This window comes from Dipodomys spectabilis, unplaced genomic scaffold (assembly GCF_019054845.1).
Source record: "Dipodomys spectabilis isolate Male_0828 unplaced genomic scaffold, ASM1905484v1 ptg000187l, whole genome shotgun sequence".
Classification (NCBI taxonomy): domain Eukaryota; kingdom Metazoa; phylum Chordata; class Mammalia; order Rodentia; family Heteromyidae; genus Dipodomys; species Dipodomys spectabilis.
This window is the reverse complement of record NW_024870864.1, coordinates 1,526,283-1,546,243: the sequence shown is the minus strand read 5'-3', so window position 1 is coordinate 1,546,243 and position 19,961 is coordinate 1,526,283. Positions and strand designations below refer to the sequence as shown.

Sequence of the window (19,961 nt, the reverse complement as noted above, 5' to 3'; positions counted from 1 at the left end):
TGCTTCTGCTCCTTCTTGAGTGATTAAAAAATTATTAAAAATTTCATATAAAGTTTTTGTTGCCATAGTTTTTGATGTTGACTATAGTGTTACTTATCATTCTTTTAACATCTGAGAGTCCATAGTAGTTTTCTTTCCTTTATTCCTGGTATTTTTTTCTTTCTCCCTCTCCCTCTGCCTTTCCCCACTTTTCTTTCTTTTTTCTTTTTTCCCCACTTTTCTTTCTTTCTTTCTCATCATCATCATCATCCACTCATCAGTTTGGATAGATGCTTATCAATAATGTTTTCAATATGAGTCATCAACTTCATTGTTTTTTGCTTCTAATTTTTTTTGGTGGTTACTGGGGTTTACACTTTCTAGACACATACTCTCCCACTTTAACTGCACCTCCAGCCCTTTTTGCTCTGATTCTTTTGGAGTTAGAGTCTCACTTTTTTTTTTACCTAAGCTGGCTTGAACTGATCTTCCTATTTATGCTTTTCCCCATAGCTGAGTCTGATAGGTTTGAACAATCATGCCCAGCCTTTGCTTTTGAGATGAAGTCTCTTGAGCATTTTTGCCTGTCTTGTCAGGAACTGCAATTCTTTTGATCTCAGCTTCCCATGTACCTGGGATAACAAGTGTACACAACTATGCCCAGCTATTGGTTGAGATAGGATATAGCAAACATTTTCCCCTGGTTGGCCTCCTGATTTGATCCTCCTGAACTTTACTACCTGAGTAGTTAGGATTATAGTTGTGAGTCACTGGTATTTGGCTGTTTTAAATTTAATTGCTATCTACCCCCAGTATTATTAATTTCCTTCTGCTTGCTCTGATATAATCCATACTCTTTTGTGCCCTCTCTCAGTCTCTCTCTTAAGGTGAAGGATTAAATTATGATATTGACACATTCTTTCTTACATACCATAATCATTTAATACTAAAATTTCCCTTGAAGCATTGCAGCTGTATATCGCTTCTTTTGGTATGCTGTGTTTTCATTTAAATTAAAATAATTCAATATTTTCATTTAGACTTCTCCTTTGGCTCATGGATTATTTAGTGTTGTCATAGCTCCAAGAACATCCGCTGTATGAATTTTGTTCTTTATGAACTCATGACCAATGTGCCTGTGTGTATGTGTGTGTGTGTGTGCCTGTGCTGCATATATGTGTATGAGTGTACATGCCCATTTATATATAATGTTACATGTACACTTGAGGCAAATATGTATTTTTATGTAATTAACAAAGAATTTTATAATATTAATTGGATCAAGTTGGTTAATTATGCTTTGCAAAAATGTATATTCTTAGTGATTTTCTGCATAATTGGCCTTTCAATAAATGAGAGAAGGCTGACTTTTCAATGATTAATTTGTCCATTTCTTCTTTAAGTTTTACCAATTTTTGCTTACAGTATTTTGAAAGTTATTTTTAGGTGCATCCATGCATAGGACTTGTACTTCCTCTTAGATAATTGAATGCTTTGACATTAGGTAATTTATTTATCTCTGAAAAATATTTTCTATCCTCAAGGCCATTTTGTCCTTTATTCTAAGCATCTTCTGTTTAATGTTTTCATGTATTTTCTTTATACTTTTAGTTTAACCCGCTTATATCTTTAAAGTGAGTTTCTTGTTAATAGCATATAATAGAATCCTGCTTTTTATTTATAACTTGACAATCTTTGACTTTAAACTACTGAGTAGGCCAGTTTCATTTAAAGTAATTATTGATATGTTTGGATTTAAGTCTATCAAGCTAAAGCTGAATTTCAGTTTATTCATCTGTTTGTGTTTCTTTTTACTTTTTGACAGCTCTTGAGTGAATGAGCTATTGTTTATTATTCCACTGTGTCACTTTCATGACATTTTTATATTTTCCACACACATTTTAATTGTTGGCCCAGCTTTTATAATATGTATTTTTAATGAATCAAAGGTTATTTTCAAATAACTTTCATTTTTACCCATGTAGTATAATAATCTTAAACAGTGAATTCCTAACTTATCTCCCCATCTTTTGAGCTAAAGTAAAATTATATAGTGTATTTCACTCTTTTTTTGTGTGTGTGTGTGTATTTCACTCTTAAATATGCTACAAACACTTAATATGTTTCCACTTTCTTAGGATTCTAGAATATTTTATTGGAATTAATTTCACCTGTTTTTCTAAAAATGGAAAATCTAAAGCGACATAGCTTAGTTATTTTTTTTAAAAAATTGTTGTTTTAAGACAAAACTGAGGAAAATTGAATTATATACTTCTATTTATTCCCTTTCCAAAACTGTTAATTTCTTTGTGAAGATCATTTTTCTAACTGATGCCATATTTTTTTTCATAAACATTTATTTTCTCTCCTAAAAACGAATTGTATTCCTGGCCTTTTAGAGCATTAACTCTCCTTCTTCTTCTTTTTAGCTTCCATCTCTGGTTCCTCCCTTTCCCAACTCTATTTTTTCTCTTTACTGTACACTCATTCTGGGCTGTGATTAGATCACATTCTATGGATTTGATGAGCATCTAAATGTTGGTAATGCCAATGAGATATTCTGTACTGAACTTTTTCCTGAGCCCCAGCCTTCTACCGAACATAAACCTCAGGATGTCTAACAAACATATAAAAATTAATCTCAGAAAGGAACTCTTAATTTTTAACTCAAACCAACTCATATTCCAATCTGTTTTTGTCTTAGGAATATATACACTGCATGTTATTCAAGTAATTAACCAAGAACTTTATTCCATTCTTCCCCTGGTACTGAATACCTTTTTAAAAAGTCCTGTGAGCACCAACTTCAAAAAGCATTCAGGGTTGGTTCCATATCTTAGCTATGGTAAATAATGCTGCAATGAACATAGTTGTGCTGGTAGCTTTAGTGTGACCTAGCTTGTGATCATTTGGATAAATGTCCATGAGGGGGATTGCTGGATCATAGGTGAGTTCTATGTTTAGTTCTTTGAGGAACCTCCATACTGCCTTTCAGAGTGGTTGAACCAGCTTACATTCCCGCCAACAGTGTAGTAGCATTCCCTTTTGGTCACATCCCTGCCAGCATCTGTTATTAATTGTTTTCTTGATAATGGCCAACTGGGGTGAGGTGGAATCTCAATGTTGTTTTGATTTGCATTTCTTGTATGGCCAGCGATGTTGAGTATTTCTTTATGTGTCTATTGGCCATTCTTATTTCCTCTCCAGAGAAGCCTCTTTTTAAGTCTTTGGTCCACTTATTAATGGGGCGGTTGTTTCTTTGGGGATTTGTTATTGGGGAAGTTAATTTTTTGAGCTCTAGGTATATTTTTGCTATGAGACCCTTGTCTGTTGTATAGCTAGTGAAGATCTTCACCAAATCTGTGGGATTTCTATTTATCTTGCTAGCTATGCCCTTTGCCATGCAGAAGCTCTGCAGTTTAATGTGATCCCATTTATCTAGCTTTTCTTTGATTTGTTGTGTTTCTGGATCTTTATTTAGGAAGTTTCAACCTGTGCTGAGGAGCCCTAGCATATCCCCTATCCCTTCCTGTAATATTTTCAGGGTCTCTGCTTTTACCTCGAGGTCTTTGATCCATTTGGAGTTGATTCTGGTGCACAGTATATAAGGATCTAATTTCAATTTTCTATATGTGTATAGCCAATTCTTCCACCATCAGTTTTGAAGAGGCTGTCATTCTTCCAACTGATAATTTTGGCCCCCTTATCAAATATTAGGTGGCCATAGGTCTGTGGGATCATGTCTGGGTCTTCAGTTTTATTCCATTGGTCCTCAGGCCTGTTTCTGTGCCAGTACCAAGCTATTTTAAAATTTTTCTTCTTGTAAAGATACTGTACAGAGGAGTTACAGTTACATGAGTAAAGTAATGAGTATATTTCCTATCGAGCATTGTTATCCCTTCCTTTGTTTTTTACCCTACTATCTCTTCCTTCCCCACCTCCCCAACTACTCCCTCCCCCACCACCCAGAAGTTGTAAGGTTCGTTTTCAACAGAGTGTCTTGTACATCTCATTGTTATAATGGGTCAACTTTGTTTCAGCATTTTGTTGTTTCCCTTCCCCTCTCCAAATTATAAAAATGTATATACAAAATACAAGGCACCGGAATCAAATACAGTGACAACAGAGGTTATACCATGGGGGAAGAACATACAAAAAAAACAAAAAATCACATAGTGCATTAAAAACAACAACAAAAACAAAGAAAGACCTCTTGTGTCCATATCTTGGGTTCATAATCACATAGTACATTAAAAACAACAGCAACAAAGAAAAAACTCCTTGTGTCCCTATCCTGGGGTTCATTTCGCTTAGCATCATCTTATATGGTCATATGTACATAGCTTTTGACTTTTTCTGAGCAAGCTATTTTTATAACTATAGTTTTATAATAGAGTTTGAAGTTTCAATAGATGAATGGATCAAGAAAATTTGGTATATATACACAATGGAATTTTATGCTTCTATCAAAAAGAATGACATTGCCCCTTTTGTAAGGAAATGGAAACATGGAAAAAATCATATTAAGTAAAGTAAGCTAGACCCAAAGAAACATAGGCTCTATGGTGTCTCTCATCAGTTCATCAAGCCTTCTTGTTATCTTTGCTCTCAGGTAACTATAGGAAAAATTTTTTCTTGATGTTATTTTTTTCTTGATTCTTTTTGGTATTTTTTTTTACTTTGTGTTATTCAGGGAACAAACCATATCTGCCCTCTTTCTCTATTCTAAAATTGTGACATTTCTTTTGACCTCATCATTTCCACCTGAGGTTTTCACTAACTTCTGACAAAGCTTCTCTCTTTCCATATACCCTCACCCCCTTTGACCTTGCCCTACTAATCCTGCTTCATCTAAACCAGACAATCCTTGGGCCATAAGGTTCGTGTTTAGTAGCTCCGAACCTGTATTAATGTACAATAAACCCATCAGATGAGCTTTTCACAAAACATAGATTCCTCCATGGAACATTCCTCAATACAATAAAGGCTGTATATGACAAACCTACAGCCAGCATTATACTCAATGGTGAAAAACTAAAGCCATTTCCTCTTAACTCAGGAACAAGACAAGGATGTCCACTCTCTCCACTTCTCTTCAATCTAGTATTAGAATGCCTAGCTACAGCAATAAGACAAGATGCAGACATAAAGGGGATCCAAATAGGGAAAGAAGAAATAAAACTCTCCCTCTTTGCAGATGACATGATCTTGTATTTAAAGAATCCCATAGACTCCACTCCCAAATTACTCAAGCTGATTCAAAACTTTGGCAAAGTAGCAGGTTATAAAATTAACCCCCAAAAATCAATGGCTTTTCTGTATGCCAACAATGAGAAAAGTGTAGCTGAAATTAGGAAAGCAACTCCATTTGTAATAGCCCCACAAAAAATAAAATACCTAGGAATTAACTTAACTAAAGAAGTGAAGGACCTCTATGATGAAAACTTTAAAATCTTGAAAAAGGAAATCAACACAGAACTTAAAAAATGGCAAAACCTCCCATGCTCCTGGATTGGAAAGATTAACATCGTGAAAATGGCAATACTTCCCAAGGCTATCTACAAATTCAACGCAATACCTATCAAAATTCCACCCTCATTCTTCAAGGAAACAGAAGAGGCAATCCAAAAATTCATATGGAACAATAAAAGACCCCGAATAGCAAAAACGCTCCTCAGCGGAAAGAACACTGCTGGAGGAATATCAATACCAAATTTCAAACTCTACTATAAAGCCATAGTAATCAAAACAGCGTGGTATTGGCATAAGAACAGACCTCAGGACCAATGGAATAGAATTGAAAACCCAGAAATGAACCTACAGACCTATAGCCATCTAATCTTCGATAAGGGAGCTAAAACAATAGAATGGAAGAAAGACAGCCTCTTCAATAAATGGTGCTGGCAAAATTGGTTAACTACATGTAGAAAACTAAAGCTAGATCCTTATATATCATCCTGCACCAGAATCAACTCCAAATGGATCAAAGACCTTGAACTCAAAGCAGACACTCTGAAAACATTACAGGATGGAATAAGAGAAACCCTAGGTCTTCTTGGCTCAGGCCGAAATTTTCTGAATAGAGACCCGGAAACACAACAAATCAAAGAAAGGTTGGACAAATGGGATTGCATGAAGTTGCAGAGCTTCTGCAGGGCAAATGACATAGCTAGCAAGATCAATAGAAAGCCCACGGATTGGGAGAAGATCTTTACTAGCCATACAACGGACAAGGGTCTCATATCTAAAGTATACTTGGAACTCAAAAAATTAAACCACCCAACAACAAATCCTCAAAGAAACAACTGCCCAATAAATAAGTGGCCGAAAGACTTAAAGAGAAGCTTCTCTGAAGAAGAAAGAAGGATGGCCAATAGACACATGAAGAAATGTTCAACATCCCTAGCCATAAAAGAAATGCAAATCAAAACAACATTGAGATATCACCTCACTCCAGTTAGAACGGCAAAAATCAAGAACTCTAACAACAGATGCTGGAGGGGATGTGGACAGAAAGGAACCTTACTTCATTGTTGGTGGGAATGTAAACTTGTTCAACCACTTTGGAAAGCAGTATGGAGGTTCCTCAAAAGACTTCACATAGAACTCCCCTATGACCCAGCAATCCCACTTTTGGGCATTTACCCTAATGTTTACAAAAAAGACCACACTAAAGCTATCAGCACAACTATGTTTATTGCAGCATTATTTACCATAGCTAAGGTATGGAACCAACCCAGATGCCCCTCAGTAGATGAATGGATCAAGAAAATGTGGTATATATACACAATGGAATTCTATGCCTCCATCTGAAAGAATGACATTGCCCCATTTGTTAGGAAATGGAAAGGCTTGGAAAAAATTATATTAAGTGAAGTAAGCCAGGCCCAAAGAAACATAGGTCCCATGGTTTCCCTTATTTGCAATATCTAGTATAGGTATGAGTCAAGTGGAAAAGGTCAGATAATGTGATGTTAGGAAAATGAACCCTTAAATATGTATTTTAATGTTTTTGTTTCTTTCATGCATGTGTTTCTAATGCATTTATAAGATTATTTCTTTGTTGCTTTGTATGTCCCTCCCCCACAGTGTAACCCCCGCTTTCACTATATTTGATGTCAGTATAACATGTGGAGGAGATGGGGACAAACAAGTCGTTTAAGGATTCAGATGGACCTGTTGCAATAATGAGAAGTACAAAATGTCATGTCAAAACCAGCTTTACAATGTTGGTGTGTGTGTGGGGGGGAGGGGCGTATGATTGGGTGGGTGGGAGGGGGGAGGCTGGGAAGGGAGGTGAAGGGTAAACAAAGGAGAAGGCTGCAATGCTTGGTAAGAAATGTACGCATTATTCTGCCCATGTAATTGTAACCCCTCTGTACAGTATGTTCTCAAATAAAATAAAATTAAATTAAAAAACAAAAAAACATAGATTCCTGATAGGGTTCATGTCCCGCTCTGTCCCTGAGCTCCTGCTCCTCTTCCCAGGGTCCTTTATAGGCAACCCCTTTAGTGTTTCCCTTCTCCATCTAGAGATTCAGCCATCTTCTGAGACACAACTCACGTTGTCACTGCTTCAAAGCTGCCTCCAAAGACCCACTCTTGGAATGAGGAGCCCTTATAAACCCTTTGGAAAGGCAACCTGGGTTATTTTGTCACTGCAGCAGTATTCTTAGCTTGAGTTATGACCTATATGAACATAAAAGTTATGGGTTCTTAATGTTGCATCATATCATCTGGTAGTTCTTGAAATGACCTTTTGGTGATTGTATATTATACTTGGCTAATACGTTGGTTGCAAGTATACTGTTTTAAGGTTCCTACATCATCTGTCATATAATATAACACTAATTTAATACAAAAGTGGCCAGAGGTATACTTTATTATACTAGCCCAAAGAATTGTTTTGGGCTCTGCCTCTTATTTACTTGCGGCCACATTGGGAGCTCAAGCAGGCTAGGCTGGGCTCCAGGCCCAGAGGGGCCCCATTACGACCTGTTTCACTGTCTGTCACCTGCATTTAGTTTTTGTCTAGGGAAGTCTTTCTTCTCAACCTATAAGGATAAGCTTCAGGTAAGAGCATATTCAATGGTTTGCCATGTACCAAGGATTTCCTACTGTCCTAAGGCTTTACATACAGTCATTTAATGTCTCAAGACAACAGGGCAGAGGTTTTATTCTTTTTAAAAATAGGGTTTTACATCATATAGACCTATGTCTTGCATGAAATAAGAATTCATTAGTATTAGGAAAAAAATGGTGGAGTTGCACTTCACAATCTGCAGAGACTCATCAAAGGTCTATCCTTGTCAATAAATGGAGTTCAGAATAGATGAGCCCCTTAGATACCTTTTATCCAATGAACATTCTGTATGTGCACTGCACTAGTTTCAACTGAGTCTATTGTGTTGTTGACAAAAAGTCTTACTTTCTCTTCTCTATAGGAAACTTTTGTCTTTTTATTTTTAGGCAGATCTTTGCAGACATTATTTGGTTGAATCATGTTGTTTTCTTAAAAAATCATATCTGACAATCTCCAAATTAAATATTACCATGTAACAATATGATTGAGTTTAAAGCTATTATCTTATTTTGTTTTCTTTTTTTGGGGGGGGGGGTCCGGTCGTGGGGCCTGAACTCTGGGCCTGGGCGCTGTCCCTCAGCTCTTCAGCTCAAGGCTAGCGCTCTACCTCTTGAGCCACAGCGCCACTTCCGGCTTTTTTCTTTTTGCTTATGTGGTGCTAAGGAATCGAACCCAGGGCCTCAGGCATGCAAGGCAAGCTCTCTACCACTGAGCCACCTTCCCAGCCCCTCTTATTTTGTTTTCTATTTATCCCATGTATTTCATTCCCTCTTCCTCTACTACTGCCTTTTTCTGATACTGGGGTTTGAACTCAAAGCCTGGGCACTTTCCCTTAGCTTTTTTGCTCAAGGCTGGTGCTCTACCACTTGAGCCACACTTCCACTTCTAGCACTTCTAGTCCATAAGAGTCTAATGGACTTTCCTGGCTAGGCTGGCATTTAACCATGATCCTCAAATTTCAACTTCCCGAGTAAATAAGACTACAGGCATGGCACCCAGCTTGCTGTCTTCCTTGGATAAAATGAATAACTAGCTTTCTACTGTTAGCCTTTAAACATTATTATTTCTTTTTTATGTGTGAAAATACCATAGAGAGGGGTTACAATTACATGGGCAAGGTAATGAGTGCATTTCTTATCAAGCATTGTTACCTCCTCCTTTGTTTCCCCTTCCCATCCCTTCCCTGCTCCTCCCATTCCCCTTTCCTCCCCCCCCAAAGTTGTAAAGTTCATTTTCAACATAACATCTTGTACATCTCATTGTTGCAATGGGTCCACCTCTATCCCTATTTAAACAATTTGTTTTTTCCCTTCTCCTCCACAAATTATACCAGCATCAAATAGTGAAAACAGGGGTTATACTGTGGGGGAGGGACATACAAAACAACAAAGAAATATCTTATAGATATAAACATTATTATTTCTTGATGATTTCTCTAGAACTTAAAATGTACAACTCCCAGCCTGGTACCAGTGGCTTACACTTGTAATCCTAGCTACTCAGGAGTCTGAGTATCTGAGGATAGCCATTCAAAGCTAGTTTGGACAGGAAAGTCCATGAGATTCATCTCTCCAATTAAGCACAGAAAAAGCTGGAAATAGCGCTTTGGTTCATGTGATAGAGCACTAGCAAAAAGGAGTTCAGGGACAGCACCCAAGCCCAGAATTTGAGCCCCAGGACTGGCAAAAAAAAAAAAGAAAAGAAAAAGAAAGAAAAAATAATAACTATACCTCTGACTACTTTGGTATTAAATTAGTGTTATATCACATGACAGATGATGTAGGAACCTTCAAACAGTATACTTTCAGTATACTTCTCTCCTCTTCTGACTTTTGTGCTCATGTTGACATTCTTATATATGAAAATATATTGGAATATAAAGATATATATATTGTTCTAAATTTATCTTCTAGATATATTGTGAACCTCATTGCTATTTTAATTTTATTTTTCCCTATCAATAGTATCAAGAATAATTTATTTATATTAGACTACATTCAAAGTGTACCAATGTAAACAGATTTGACAAGTGTCTACAACCATGAGAATATCAAGCTACAAAGCATTTCCAGCATCCTCTCAGATTTGCTTTATGCCTCTTTGTAGTTGATCCTTCCTCTGTTCATATCCCAAGGTAACCAATGACCTCCTCTGTGACATTATAGATGTGATGTTATGCAAATGGGACTGTACAGTATATACAGTATACCAGTTTTGACTGCCATATTGCTTTGAGAATCATGCGTATTATGTAATACCTTAGTGTCTATTCCTTTTGAGATGGTGCAGGGAAGCAGATCTGAAGAGCATGGGGAGGCCCTCAGATGCCAGATGCTACTCTCCCCTGGAGCTTCTCTTACATAGCTGGCTACACCACTACATCATCTATCTTTGCTTTGTCCTGCAGGTATGCTGGAGTCCTCCTGGATGAGGACATCTTCCAAGGAAAAGATCTCATCAATAATCATTCCCTGCAGGCTTTGGTGGCAGGACTGAAGGCCTACAGTACCTGGGAAAATATCCACTGCCTGCAGGATTGCCGCGAGTGCACTGGAGGCATGGTGAGTCCCCAAGTTGAGCAGCTTCATGGACACCCAAGGGTACTAGGCCTGCAGTGGAGCCATCCATGCACATGGGAGCACTGTGTGATGGGCAGAGCAAGGATTTATAGCCTGATGGAAATTCTGGCTTCCTTTGTTTCTGAACTCTTTCTTATGAACCTGTGGTCCATACATGTTCCCTTATAGGATGTTTTGAGGACTGACAAGAAAGACCATGCTTATAAAGGCTCACCCACAGTGCCTAACCATGGAGGCCCCCAGAAAAAGTCATCAAGCTGGATTGTCGTAGTTAGTATGGGAAAGGCAGACTCAGGTTGATGAAGAAGTGGGTGAAAGGTCTGCTCTGGTATTTTTATCCCCTGGGGAGAATACAGAAATGACCTCAAGGGTTTACTGCCTGAGAAGGAGGCAGAGACAGAGCGTTTAGAGATACTCACCATGTCCTGAGCCCCAAGCTTCAGAATGGATGATACAGTGAGAAAATTCCTGACAGAAATTGCTGAGGAGTTAAGGGGAATCTGAGAAGAGCTGGACTCTGTGTCCAGTTTTCTCCCAATTCTGAGAGCAGACTCATGTGCAGCAGTCAGAAGGCTTTGCACCTTTGTGGGTATCCAGAATCAGTGATAACGTGGGCCCCAAACATTTCTTTATGGACAGGATACATGTATGGAGTTATGACTTGTGAGTCAGCAACCAGGTAGGATTGAGGCAATTAGCTGTGGAAACAATCTGGGTTTGGCTCAAATAACAACGCCATTTCCAGTTCATCCAAATGTGGCTGACACAGCATCCTCTGCAGCCTCCAGGCGACACCTTTTATAGACGGATGGAAGGAAGGAGCCCTTCTTGAGCCATTGCCTAAATTAATTTAATATTGCCTAAGACATAAAAGAGAGGAAAAGAGTTTGAACCTCATTTCAGAGGAGATTAAGAATAAGTCAAGGGAACCTATAGAATATAAAAGGGGAAGGATACATTTTTGGAAATCGTGATCCCTGATTTCTTTTATCAATGTTGGGGTCCTCTTGAAAGGATGGAGTAAGGAATGGAGCTGCTGTGAGATCCTGAGGGTTTCCTCCATGAACAGTGGTGTTGGTTCATTTGAAAGCCAGCATGACCATTTCTCGTATAGTGGCTAAGTTACAATAGGTCTATCTTGGAGATGGAAGTGGTGGACATGCTGCTTTGTTCCTGTGGGATACTGTGTAGGAGTTCATGCAGAAAATAAAGAGAATGGAGAATAAGCCTCCACTGACATCCCAGCACACTGGGCCAAGGGCCCCGGGTTCTTCAAGGCAGCTAGGGCATAGCCCAATGGCAACCTTTTTCAATGATCTGCCAAGTCAGGTTTCTGGTTTCTACCTGAAGCTCTAGGAGCTGGCTGTCCCTTCAACTAATAGGCAGATAGCATCTGCCTGGAGTCAAACAAGGTTAGGTTAGAAGTGAGATTGAAAATGACCCCTCAGGCAGAGGGAACTTCCACAGTGGGGTTTGGACTTTGCTGGAGCATTGAGCTAGCTCAGATAGTGTCACTCTGACACATGTCTCAACTCGAGAGTCTGCTCAAAGCCACTTGCAGTCTTCTGGTCATCTGATTTCCCTTTGTTTTGTCCTCTCTGCTTTAGTTAGAATGAAGTCTGTTCCCCTCAGAACTCAGGTTAAGGCTGGATTCCCCAATGTAATGGTACTGTGGCAATGGTACCTTTAAAACACTTGGGGCCATAAGGATCTGGCCTATGAACAAAGCCATTTACCAACAGGACTGGATTCCCATCTTGTAGGACTGGATTAGTTCATGTGAGAGCAGGCTGTTAGGAAGCATGATTAGCTTCCTCGGCTCATTTTTTCCTTCACCTCTGGCCTCGGGACCCCTATTTCTCATGTGCTACTCAATAGTCTCACACACATTCCTGTTGTGTTGTTACCCTCATGTGCTAACATAGCCAGAATGCCCTCATCAGAGGGTGGGCAGATGGAGCCAACCTGATTTTGAACTTTCAACCTCCCAAACTGTAAAAACACTCAACCTCCAGTATTTTATGATAGAAATAGAAAATGGTATTCACAGTGCTCAGAGAAACAAGCTCAAGCTCATTTGCCTATTACAGAGAATATGGTAAAGAATACAGATAAATAGCCAGATAAAGAGGAACATGAACAGATTTGGAAGAATCCCAGGTATAGGAGTTTTTAATTCCTGTGGAATTGGGGTGCACCACCGTACTGGCACATGGATACACTCAGCAACCTGGAATGTTTCTGAAGCACCTATTTTAATCGTTATTATGGAGCTTATCACATAGGCATGATTGGTTATTAACTCTGTCTTCAATCCCTCTCTCTATCCTAGAGGATGAGATTATGACCTTTCTGATCATAGCTTGACCTTTCTTTTTCTTTTTTTTTTGGTTCTGGTTGTGAGGCCTGAACTCTGGTCCTGGGCGCTGTCCCTCAGCTCTTCAGCTCAAGGCTAGCGCTCTACCACTTGAGCCACAGCGCCACTACTGGCTTTTTTCTTTTTCCTTATGTGGTGCTGAGGAATCGAACCCAGGGCCTTATGCATGCAAGGCAAGCACTCTGCCACTGAGCCACCTTCCCAACCCCATAGCTTGACCTTTCTGATGTTAGCTCCATTCTGAAGCTGTTCAGGAGCCTGCTGGGAGTTGTATCATTAAAGGTTGTTTCCTAACACTCAGGAAGTTCCAAGGAATTTAGGTGCTCTATCATGAACCAGAGCCAAAGACTAATAGAACAAAAAGGTGCTCCTCTATCAGCATGGCAATTACAAGGGATTTTGGGGAGTGTTGTGTCAGGAACAAGGTAGCGAACAAATACATATTTGTTGTTTTATGTCATTTCTCTTTGCCAGGATCAAGAATGAAAACCAAATGAGTGTTTAGTGTATCATAGGCAGGGGACATCTGCACAAAAGATGAACGTGAAAGTGTGATACATTGAAAGATACCAGGTGATGCATAGGCTGAACTTGGAAGAGGATGTAGGGGAGGAAGTAGTTGATGAAGGAAAGTTGGAATTAGACCCTGCAAAAGTGATGGAAAAAGGGATGGACCCTGTCTGTTACACATGCATGTGGCAGACAGTCAGGGAATACCCGCAGGCACCAGGACCATAGGGACAGCTGTTCATGCTTACAGAGAGCATGGAATGTGATAGGCACTGAAAAATCTCAGCTATTCTCATTGACAAAGGAGAGAATGAAAACTGGAGCATTAGGGCAGCAAGAGCAGGAACTAAATTCTCGATCACTCTATTCTAAAGCTGACAATTAATGTGGGATATGAGTCACTGAGAAATGGGTGATGACCACTTGAAGGTCTGATGGAACTAATGGTTAGATGGCCTGAGGAGTAGATGAACTGATAAACAAATGGGATGACAGAGAGGTTGAATGAATAAATACCTTGTGAATTTATTTTTTTTATTATGAGAATCTGAGATTAATCCACAAAACTGTCCTCTTTTATCTTTTTGCGTCACCATCGTTTTAGTCAGAATACTTTTTTAAAAAAAATTCAACCTTATTTTTACTCTTTAGAGAAAAAGAACACACACACTGCTTATAGATTAGTCATATTCAGGATGAGCATGACCCTCTTGATGACATATTTCTTTTTCTTTGTGTCAGTTCTGGGGCTTGAACCCAAGGCCTGGACACTGTCCCTGAGCTATATAAGAATCTCCTAGACTTGGGCTGGGAAGGTGGCTCAGTGGTAGAGCACTTGCCTTGCACACATGAGGCCCTGGGTTCGATTCCTCAGCACCACATAAGCAGAAAAAAAAAAGCCAGAAGTGGCGCTGTGACTCAAGTGGTAGAGCGCTAGCCTTGAGCTGAAGAGCTGAGGGTCAGCGCCCAGGCCCAGAGTTCAGGCCCACGACTGGACACCCTCCCCCCCCAAAAAAAGAATCTCCTAGACTTTCCTTCCTCAGGCCTGCTTCAAACCATACTCCTCAGATCTCAGCCTCCTAAGTATCTAGGATTATAGGCATTAGTCACTGATAGATGGCATATTTTTGAGGGACAAATTGTAATGTCATATGTCTAGTTTTGATGGTTTGACCAGAGGATGGAAAACATTGTATAATTTACTAAGATCTGAGTTCATTTGTCACCTAATTTTTGCTTCCATTCCAGCCAGCTGGCTTTGTGAAATCCTGATTCTCTTTACTGCTAACTTTAATTGTTGCTGTTACCTAAGATGAGCACCACCTGAGAATGGCAGCTTCTTTGCTTACAGACTGGAGCACATTCTAAATCACATTCATTGTCTATTTTTTTTTTACCAGTTCATAAAAGTAATGTGTATTTATTTTAGAAATTACAATGAAACTGTAGAAAAACAAAGAAAAAAGCAAAAATGTCTCACAACTATACTAAAAGGTGATTGTTTTCTGTACCATATTCTTTCTATGCAGTGTGTGTTTTACAGTTACAAAAAAATTTTTTTACAACCTCTGCTTTTCACCAAAGAATTAATGTGAATAACCTTCCAGATTGCTTTTATATTTCAATGGCTGGTGCCATTTATCATGTTGATAAGTCATTCATTCAATCAGTCCCACAAATTAGACCATATTTTTTGTTGTTGTTGGTTGTGGAGCTTGAACTCTGGGTCTGGGCATTGTCCCTGAGCTCTTCAACTCAATGCTAGCACTCTACCACTTGAGCCTCAGCACCATTTCCAGTTTTCTGGTGGTTAATTGGAGATAAGAGTCTCACAGACTTTCCTGACAGGGCTGGCTTTGAACTCAATCCTCAGATCCAGCCTCGTGAGCAGCTAGGATTATAGGTGTGACCAACTGGTGTCTGGCAGACTGTAATTTTTTTAATTATTACAAATGACACCATAGAAATACTTTAGCACCTAACTTTAGGGTTTTTTTTTTTTTTTAGTTTTGTGCACACTTCTAGTCATTTAAATGATATGAAGTATTTAAATGACATCGGCACTGTGAACAAAGGTTGTACCAATTTTCACTCCTACCAGCAGTCAAATACAGAACTCTTAATGGTTTCTGGACCATGACCCAAGTCATACTGTAATTACAGCCCAATATTTACAAGTATACATACCTGACATTGAGAAATGAGGTTTCAGGAAAGGGTCTGAGCCCCGCTATCGTGTTGTGATCTGGTATTTTTTTTTAATTTTCTGCCATCTTAGTAAGGCTGTAGACATGATTTACTAAAAGGATTTCATGATCTGCCAGTGTGTCCTGTCCTGCTGTTTGCAAAACACTACCTCAACTCACTGATCAAACAGAAAGGTCTTTCTGTATACAGCTGCAAGCTGCTGGTCAGCAGAGTGTGTCTGTAGTGATAGAAAGGAGATAGAGTAAGGGGAATACATTTTTTAAGCCTAGACAGTGTTTTCTTCTTGGACCAAAATCTCTGTTAGTTTAGTTTGCACTTCATGTGGGGGATAAAGTTTTTGTATTTGGAAAGGGGGAAGGAATAAGGGTCTTTATTTGGTTCCTAAGCATTGACACAAACCAGTGACCATTTCTCCCTACCTGCTTAGCTTATCTTGGATCTGGGTTGTAGTAAATGTGCATGGTCACCCTCTCTGTTTGGATTTAGGTGAGAGTTCATGACTCCAGGACTCCTGAACTTCCCTGTGGAAATGTTTGGATTCTGAGATGTGATTTCTCTGCATGAATTGATGTTTCCATCGCACTCAGTGGCTGGCTTTAAAAATGTTATCAGTCTGTGTCAGGAACTCATGAAAAATTCTAAGGTTGGCTCTTTCTACGGGAGTCTTGGTAATTCCTGCTGTCTTTGGGTAATAGGCTGAACGTTTGAAGAGTAATATTTTGGTTTTGAAAAGATGTTCTTTGTGAAATAGATTACTTCAGAGAACAAATAGAAATTGAACCTTGGAGCAAATTATATTTTAGTCTTTTCATTTCTTTTGGTTCTAGGTCTGTACTTTTGCAGCCTGATCAGTAACCTTTTGTGTATAAAGCCAGGATACATCAGTTAGAGCTTTCATAATTCATGTTCATGAAAGCATATTATAGCCCTAATAAATGCTAGTTGAAAATAATTGTGAAGTATCTATACATTCTCTTTAAGTGTTGAACAGAATGCTGGAAATGTGCTCCTTTTCTCAAAGACTAGTAAGAGTGGGCAATTCCATATACAATCCCTCTATGAATGGAATTGGGGAAAGAACAATGAGATTTTACTTACATGAGTGACTTCTGGCCACACTGAAGTAACAGACAGCATATAACCCTTTTTGACCTAAACAATCTATTCTCCCTTGAAAAGGTCGATATATCTTCATTAAACAATTTACCAAACAATGGCCATCAATGAATAAAGGAAATTTTCTCTCTCTTTATCTCTCTCTCTCTGAAAGGAATAAACTGATTTGATCCAGTTTACTGCCTTGAGAGAGGCAGTGCTGAGGAGAAACTGATGTAGAACCCACTGAGTTGAAGACTTGGAGCTCTGGATCTGAGGCAAGACCAAAACTTAGTAGTTCACACAATAGAGTAATGAACAGAAGCAAACAGGACAAAGGGAGAACTAGAATCTTGCAGCAGGTCTCCCTTGAATACCCAGCTGAGTGTTGATTAGTGCTAAGAAAAGCATGATGCAGAAGTAAGGAATAGTGCAAAGTGCTCACATACCTTCAAAAAGAAATGTTCCATGATAATAAAGATGACAGCAGATTTCTCATCGAGAGCAAAGCGAGTGAAAAGAATGTGGAACAATCACTTCAAAGTAATGAAATGAAAAAATAAAATCAACCTAAACTCTTATATACAACAGAATTATGTTTCACAAACAAAAGTATAAGGAACACACCTTCAGAATTGCAAAAGTTAAAAGAATTCATAGCAAACTTTCTTTTGCTATGGGAAGTCTTAAAGGAAATTCATCAGACAGGAGGAAAATTATATCAGATAGGAATAAGGATTTACATAAAGGAATAAAACACACAAAATAGTAACTATGAATAAATATATAAAGCTGCTTTTCTTAGTATTTTATGTTTGTTTGCTTTTTGAGGTACAGTCTTACTAATATAGCCAAAGTTGGCCTCATATCGGTGATCTTCCTGCTGTAACTTCCTGACTGCTGCTGTTACAGTCATATACTACTACCCTCAGCTTAAGTATTTTTAAATAATTGATTGTTAAACAAAAAGAGGACCATGTAGTGTGAGTTTTCAACATATGTAATGACAATAGCACAAAAGCCAGGAGGGAAGAAAAAAAAGTGTGCTATTGCAATGTTCTCATAATATATGTGAAATCATATAATATCACTTGAAAGTAGATTCTAATAAGCTAAAGATTTATGCAAGTTGAGATTTCCTTATCCAAAATGTTTATGATTAAAAGTATGTCCGGTTTTAGGAAATTTTAGGTTTTTCTCTATAATCTGAAACTTTTTGAGTTCTGCTGCTCAAATGTTTCAGGTTTGGGATTTCCAATTTTTGTGCCCTAAACCTTACACCAAAATAATATAGCAAAAAGTTGTTATAGTTTATAAGTGGTTGAAATGGAATTGTAACAATACCAAATTAAAACAAAAGAGGCAGAAAATATGGAGGAAACTGGGGCCAAAGAATTACTTATCTTGTTCAAGTTTAAGCACTAACAGGCAGCAGAGCCAAGTTTAGAACCCAGAATCTGTCTTTAAACACCCTGCTCCTGTGCCATATGCAAATTGGATGTACTGGTTCTTCACCATCTACTCCAGAAAACAGCTTACTTCTCCCTGATAGGATGTGCACAGATTGAATCTTATCTATAACTTTGAAGCTATGTAAACTTGGGCAGGCCCCTCATCTGTCTGAACCTGTTTGCTAGTATCTACACACAGGTCTTGCTGAACTTCCAGGTGGTTAGTGTTAATTAAACCTGACCTTGCTGTGGTGGCAAAGGTCTATCAACAGTCTCTTCTTTTCCTATTAAACCTCCTGAGATCATTTCCTACCCTTTACTCCATTATACAGTCAGGGAGGTGAGGAGGGATGTAGTGAAATTGCTCACCCATACCTCTTTGGTGAGTCAGGGAGGAGCTAGAACAGGAGTTGGCAGCTATTTGGGATTCCCAGTGGCCAGTGCTTTGTGCTTACACGTGTTCTGCATTTAAATGTCTATTCTCAATATGTAAGTGGATACTCAAACTGGCTGCACTTGGACGTGATGAAAACCCTTCTCCTGCCCACCTGAGAATGCTGCCTTCACAGCTCTCAGTTGGTGACTGAGAGCCCACTCAATTGTCTCTGATTAGTCATGTGATTCAGGCACGGCTGCTTCTCTTTGTTTTCCACACTTTCTTTAAGGATTGACACGGTCAGTTAAATTCTGAAGACTGTTGATGCTAAAATATAATTATTTATATATTGTTTTGTTTTATTTTTGTTAGTGATGGGGCTTGAATTCAGGGCCTGGGTGCTGTCCCTGAGCTCTTTTTACTCAAGACTAATACTCTACCACTTAAGCCACAGTGCCACTTCCTAAAATATACTTATATATTGTCTCTTTTGTCCATGTTCAAGCAAACCTAGGTTTGAATTTCTGAAAATTATCTCTGAAGGAAGTAAGAAAATAGGCCTGGATCTTGTATTTCTGGCTATGTGGACAGACGTGGGAGGAGCTTCGTCATGGAAGGCTGGTACTAGGTTTGGTTTCAGTGGAATCTCATGATCAGGACTCTGATGTTGGAATTTACCTCCTGAAAACTACAGATTCCTTATTTCTTAAAGCCTAGCTCCTGCACAGGCCCTCAATAAGTACTTTCAGCCCTCCATATCCATGGATTCCAAACTTTAGATTCAACCCACTGTGCTTCAGAAGGAAAATTGTGTCCATCCTGAACATATACAGAATTCTTTTTTCCTTATTCTTATTCCTTAAACAATACAATATAACTTCTGGCATAGCATTTATATTGTATTAGGTATGATAAGTAATTTGGAGATGGGTTAACATAAACAGGAATATGTACATAGGTTATATGCAAATTCCCCACCACTTTATATACTGGTCTTGAGCATCTAAAGATTTTTGGTGTCCATAGGAGGCTCTGGATTCAATTCCCCACAGATACTGAGAGATGACTGTGCTTGATTCTCCTTCTCTTCTCTTTTATTGAATATATAACAAGTTACACTGAAAGATCTCAACTCTCCCTCTCCTGCATCACAACTCACTAGATACGGATGGGAGCTCCCTGTCTGGGCTCCTAAGGGCACTTCTTTGGACTAAGGGCTCAAGTCATAGTCTAAGTAAGCATCAGGGTGCACAAAAACAAGCCTGGAGTCTGAATACAACACATAGGCCCTTTTGTTCTCTTT

At 38.8% G+C, this 19,961-nt stretch overlaps 1 protein-coding gene across 1 annotated transcript in view; it reads left to right on the top strand.

Annotated features, from left to right (window-relative positions):
• Window positions 1-19,961, top strand: part of Acoxl (acyl-CoA oxidase like) — a gene marked incomplete at its 5' end in the record, with an annotated part of 295,914 nt that overhangs the window by 129,667 nt on the left and 146,286 nt on the right. The window contains 1 exon segment of the mRNA XM_042695356.1: window positions 10,466-10,623. Coding sequence (XP_042551290.1) covers window positions 10,466-10,623 — 158 coding nt within the window.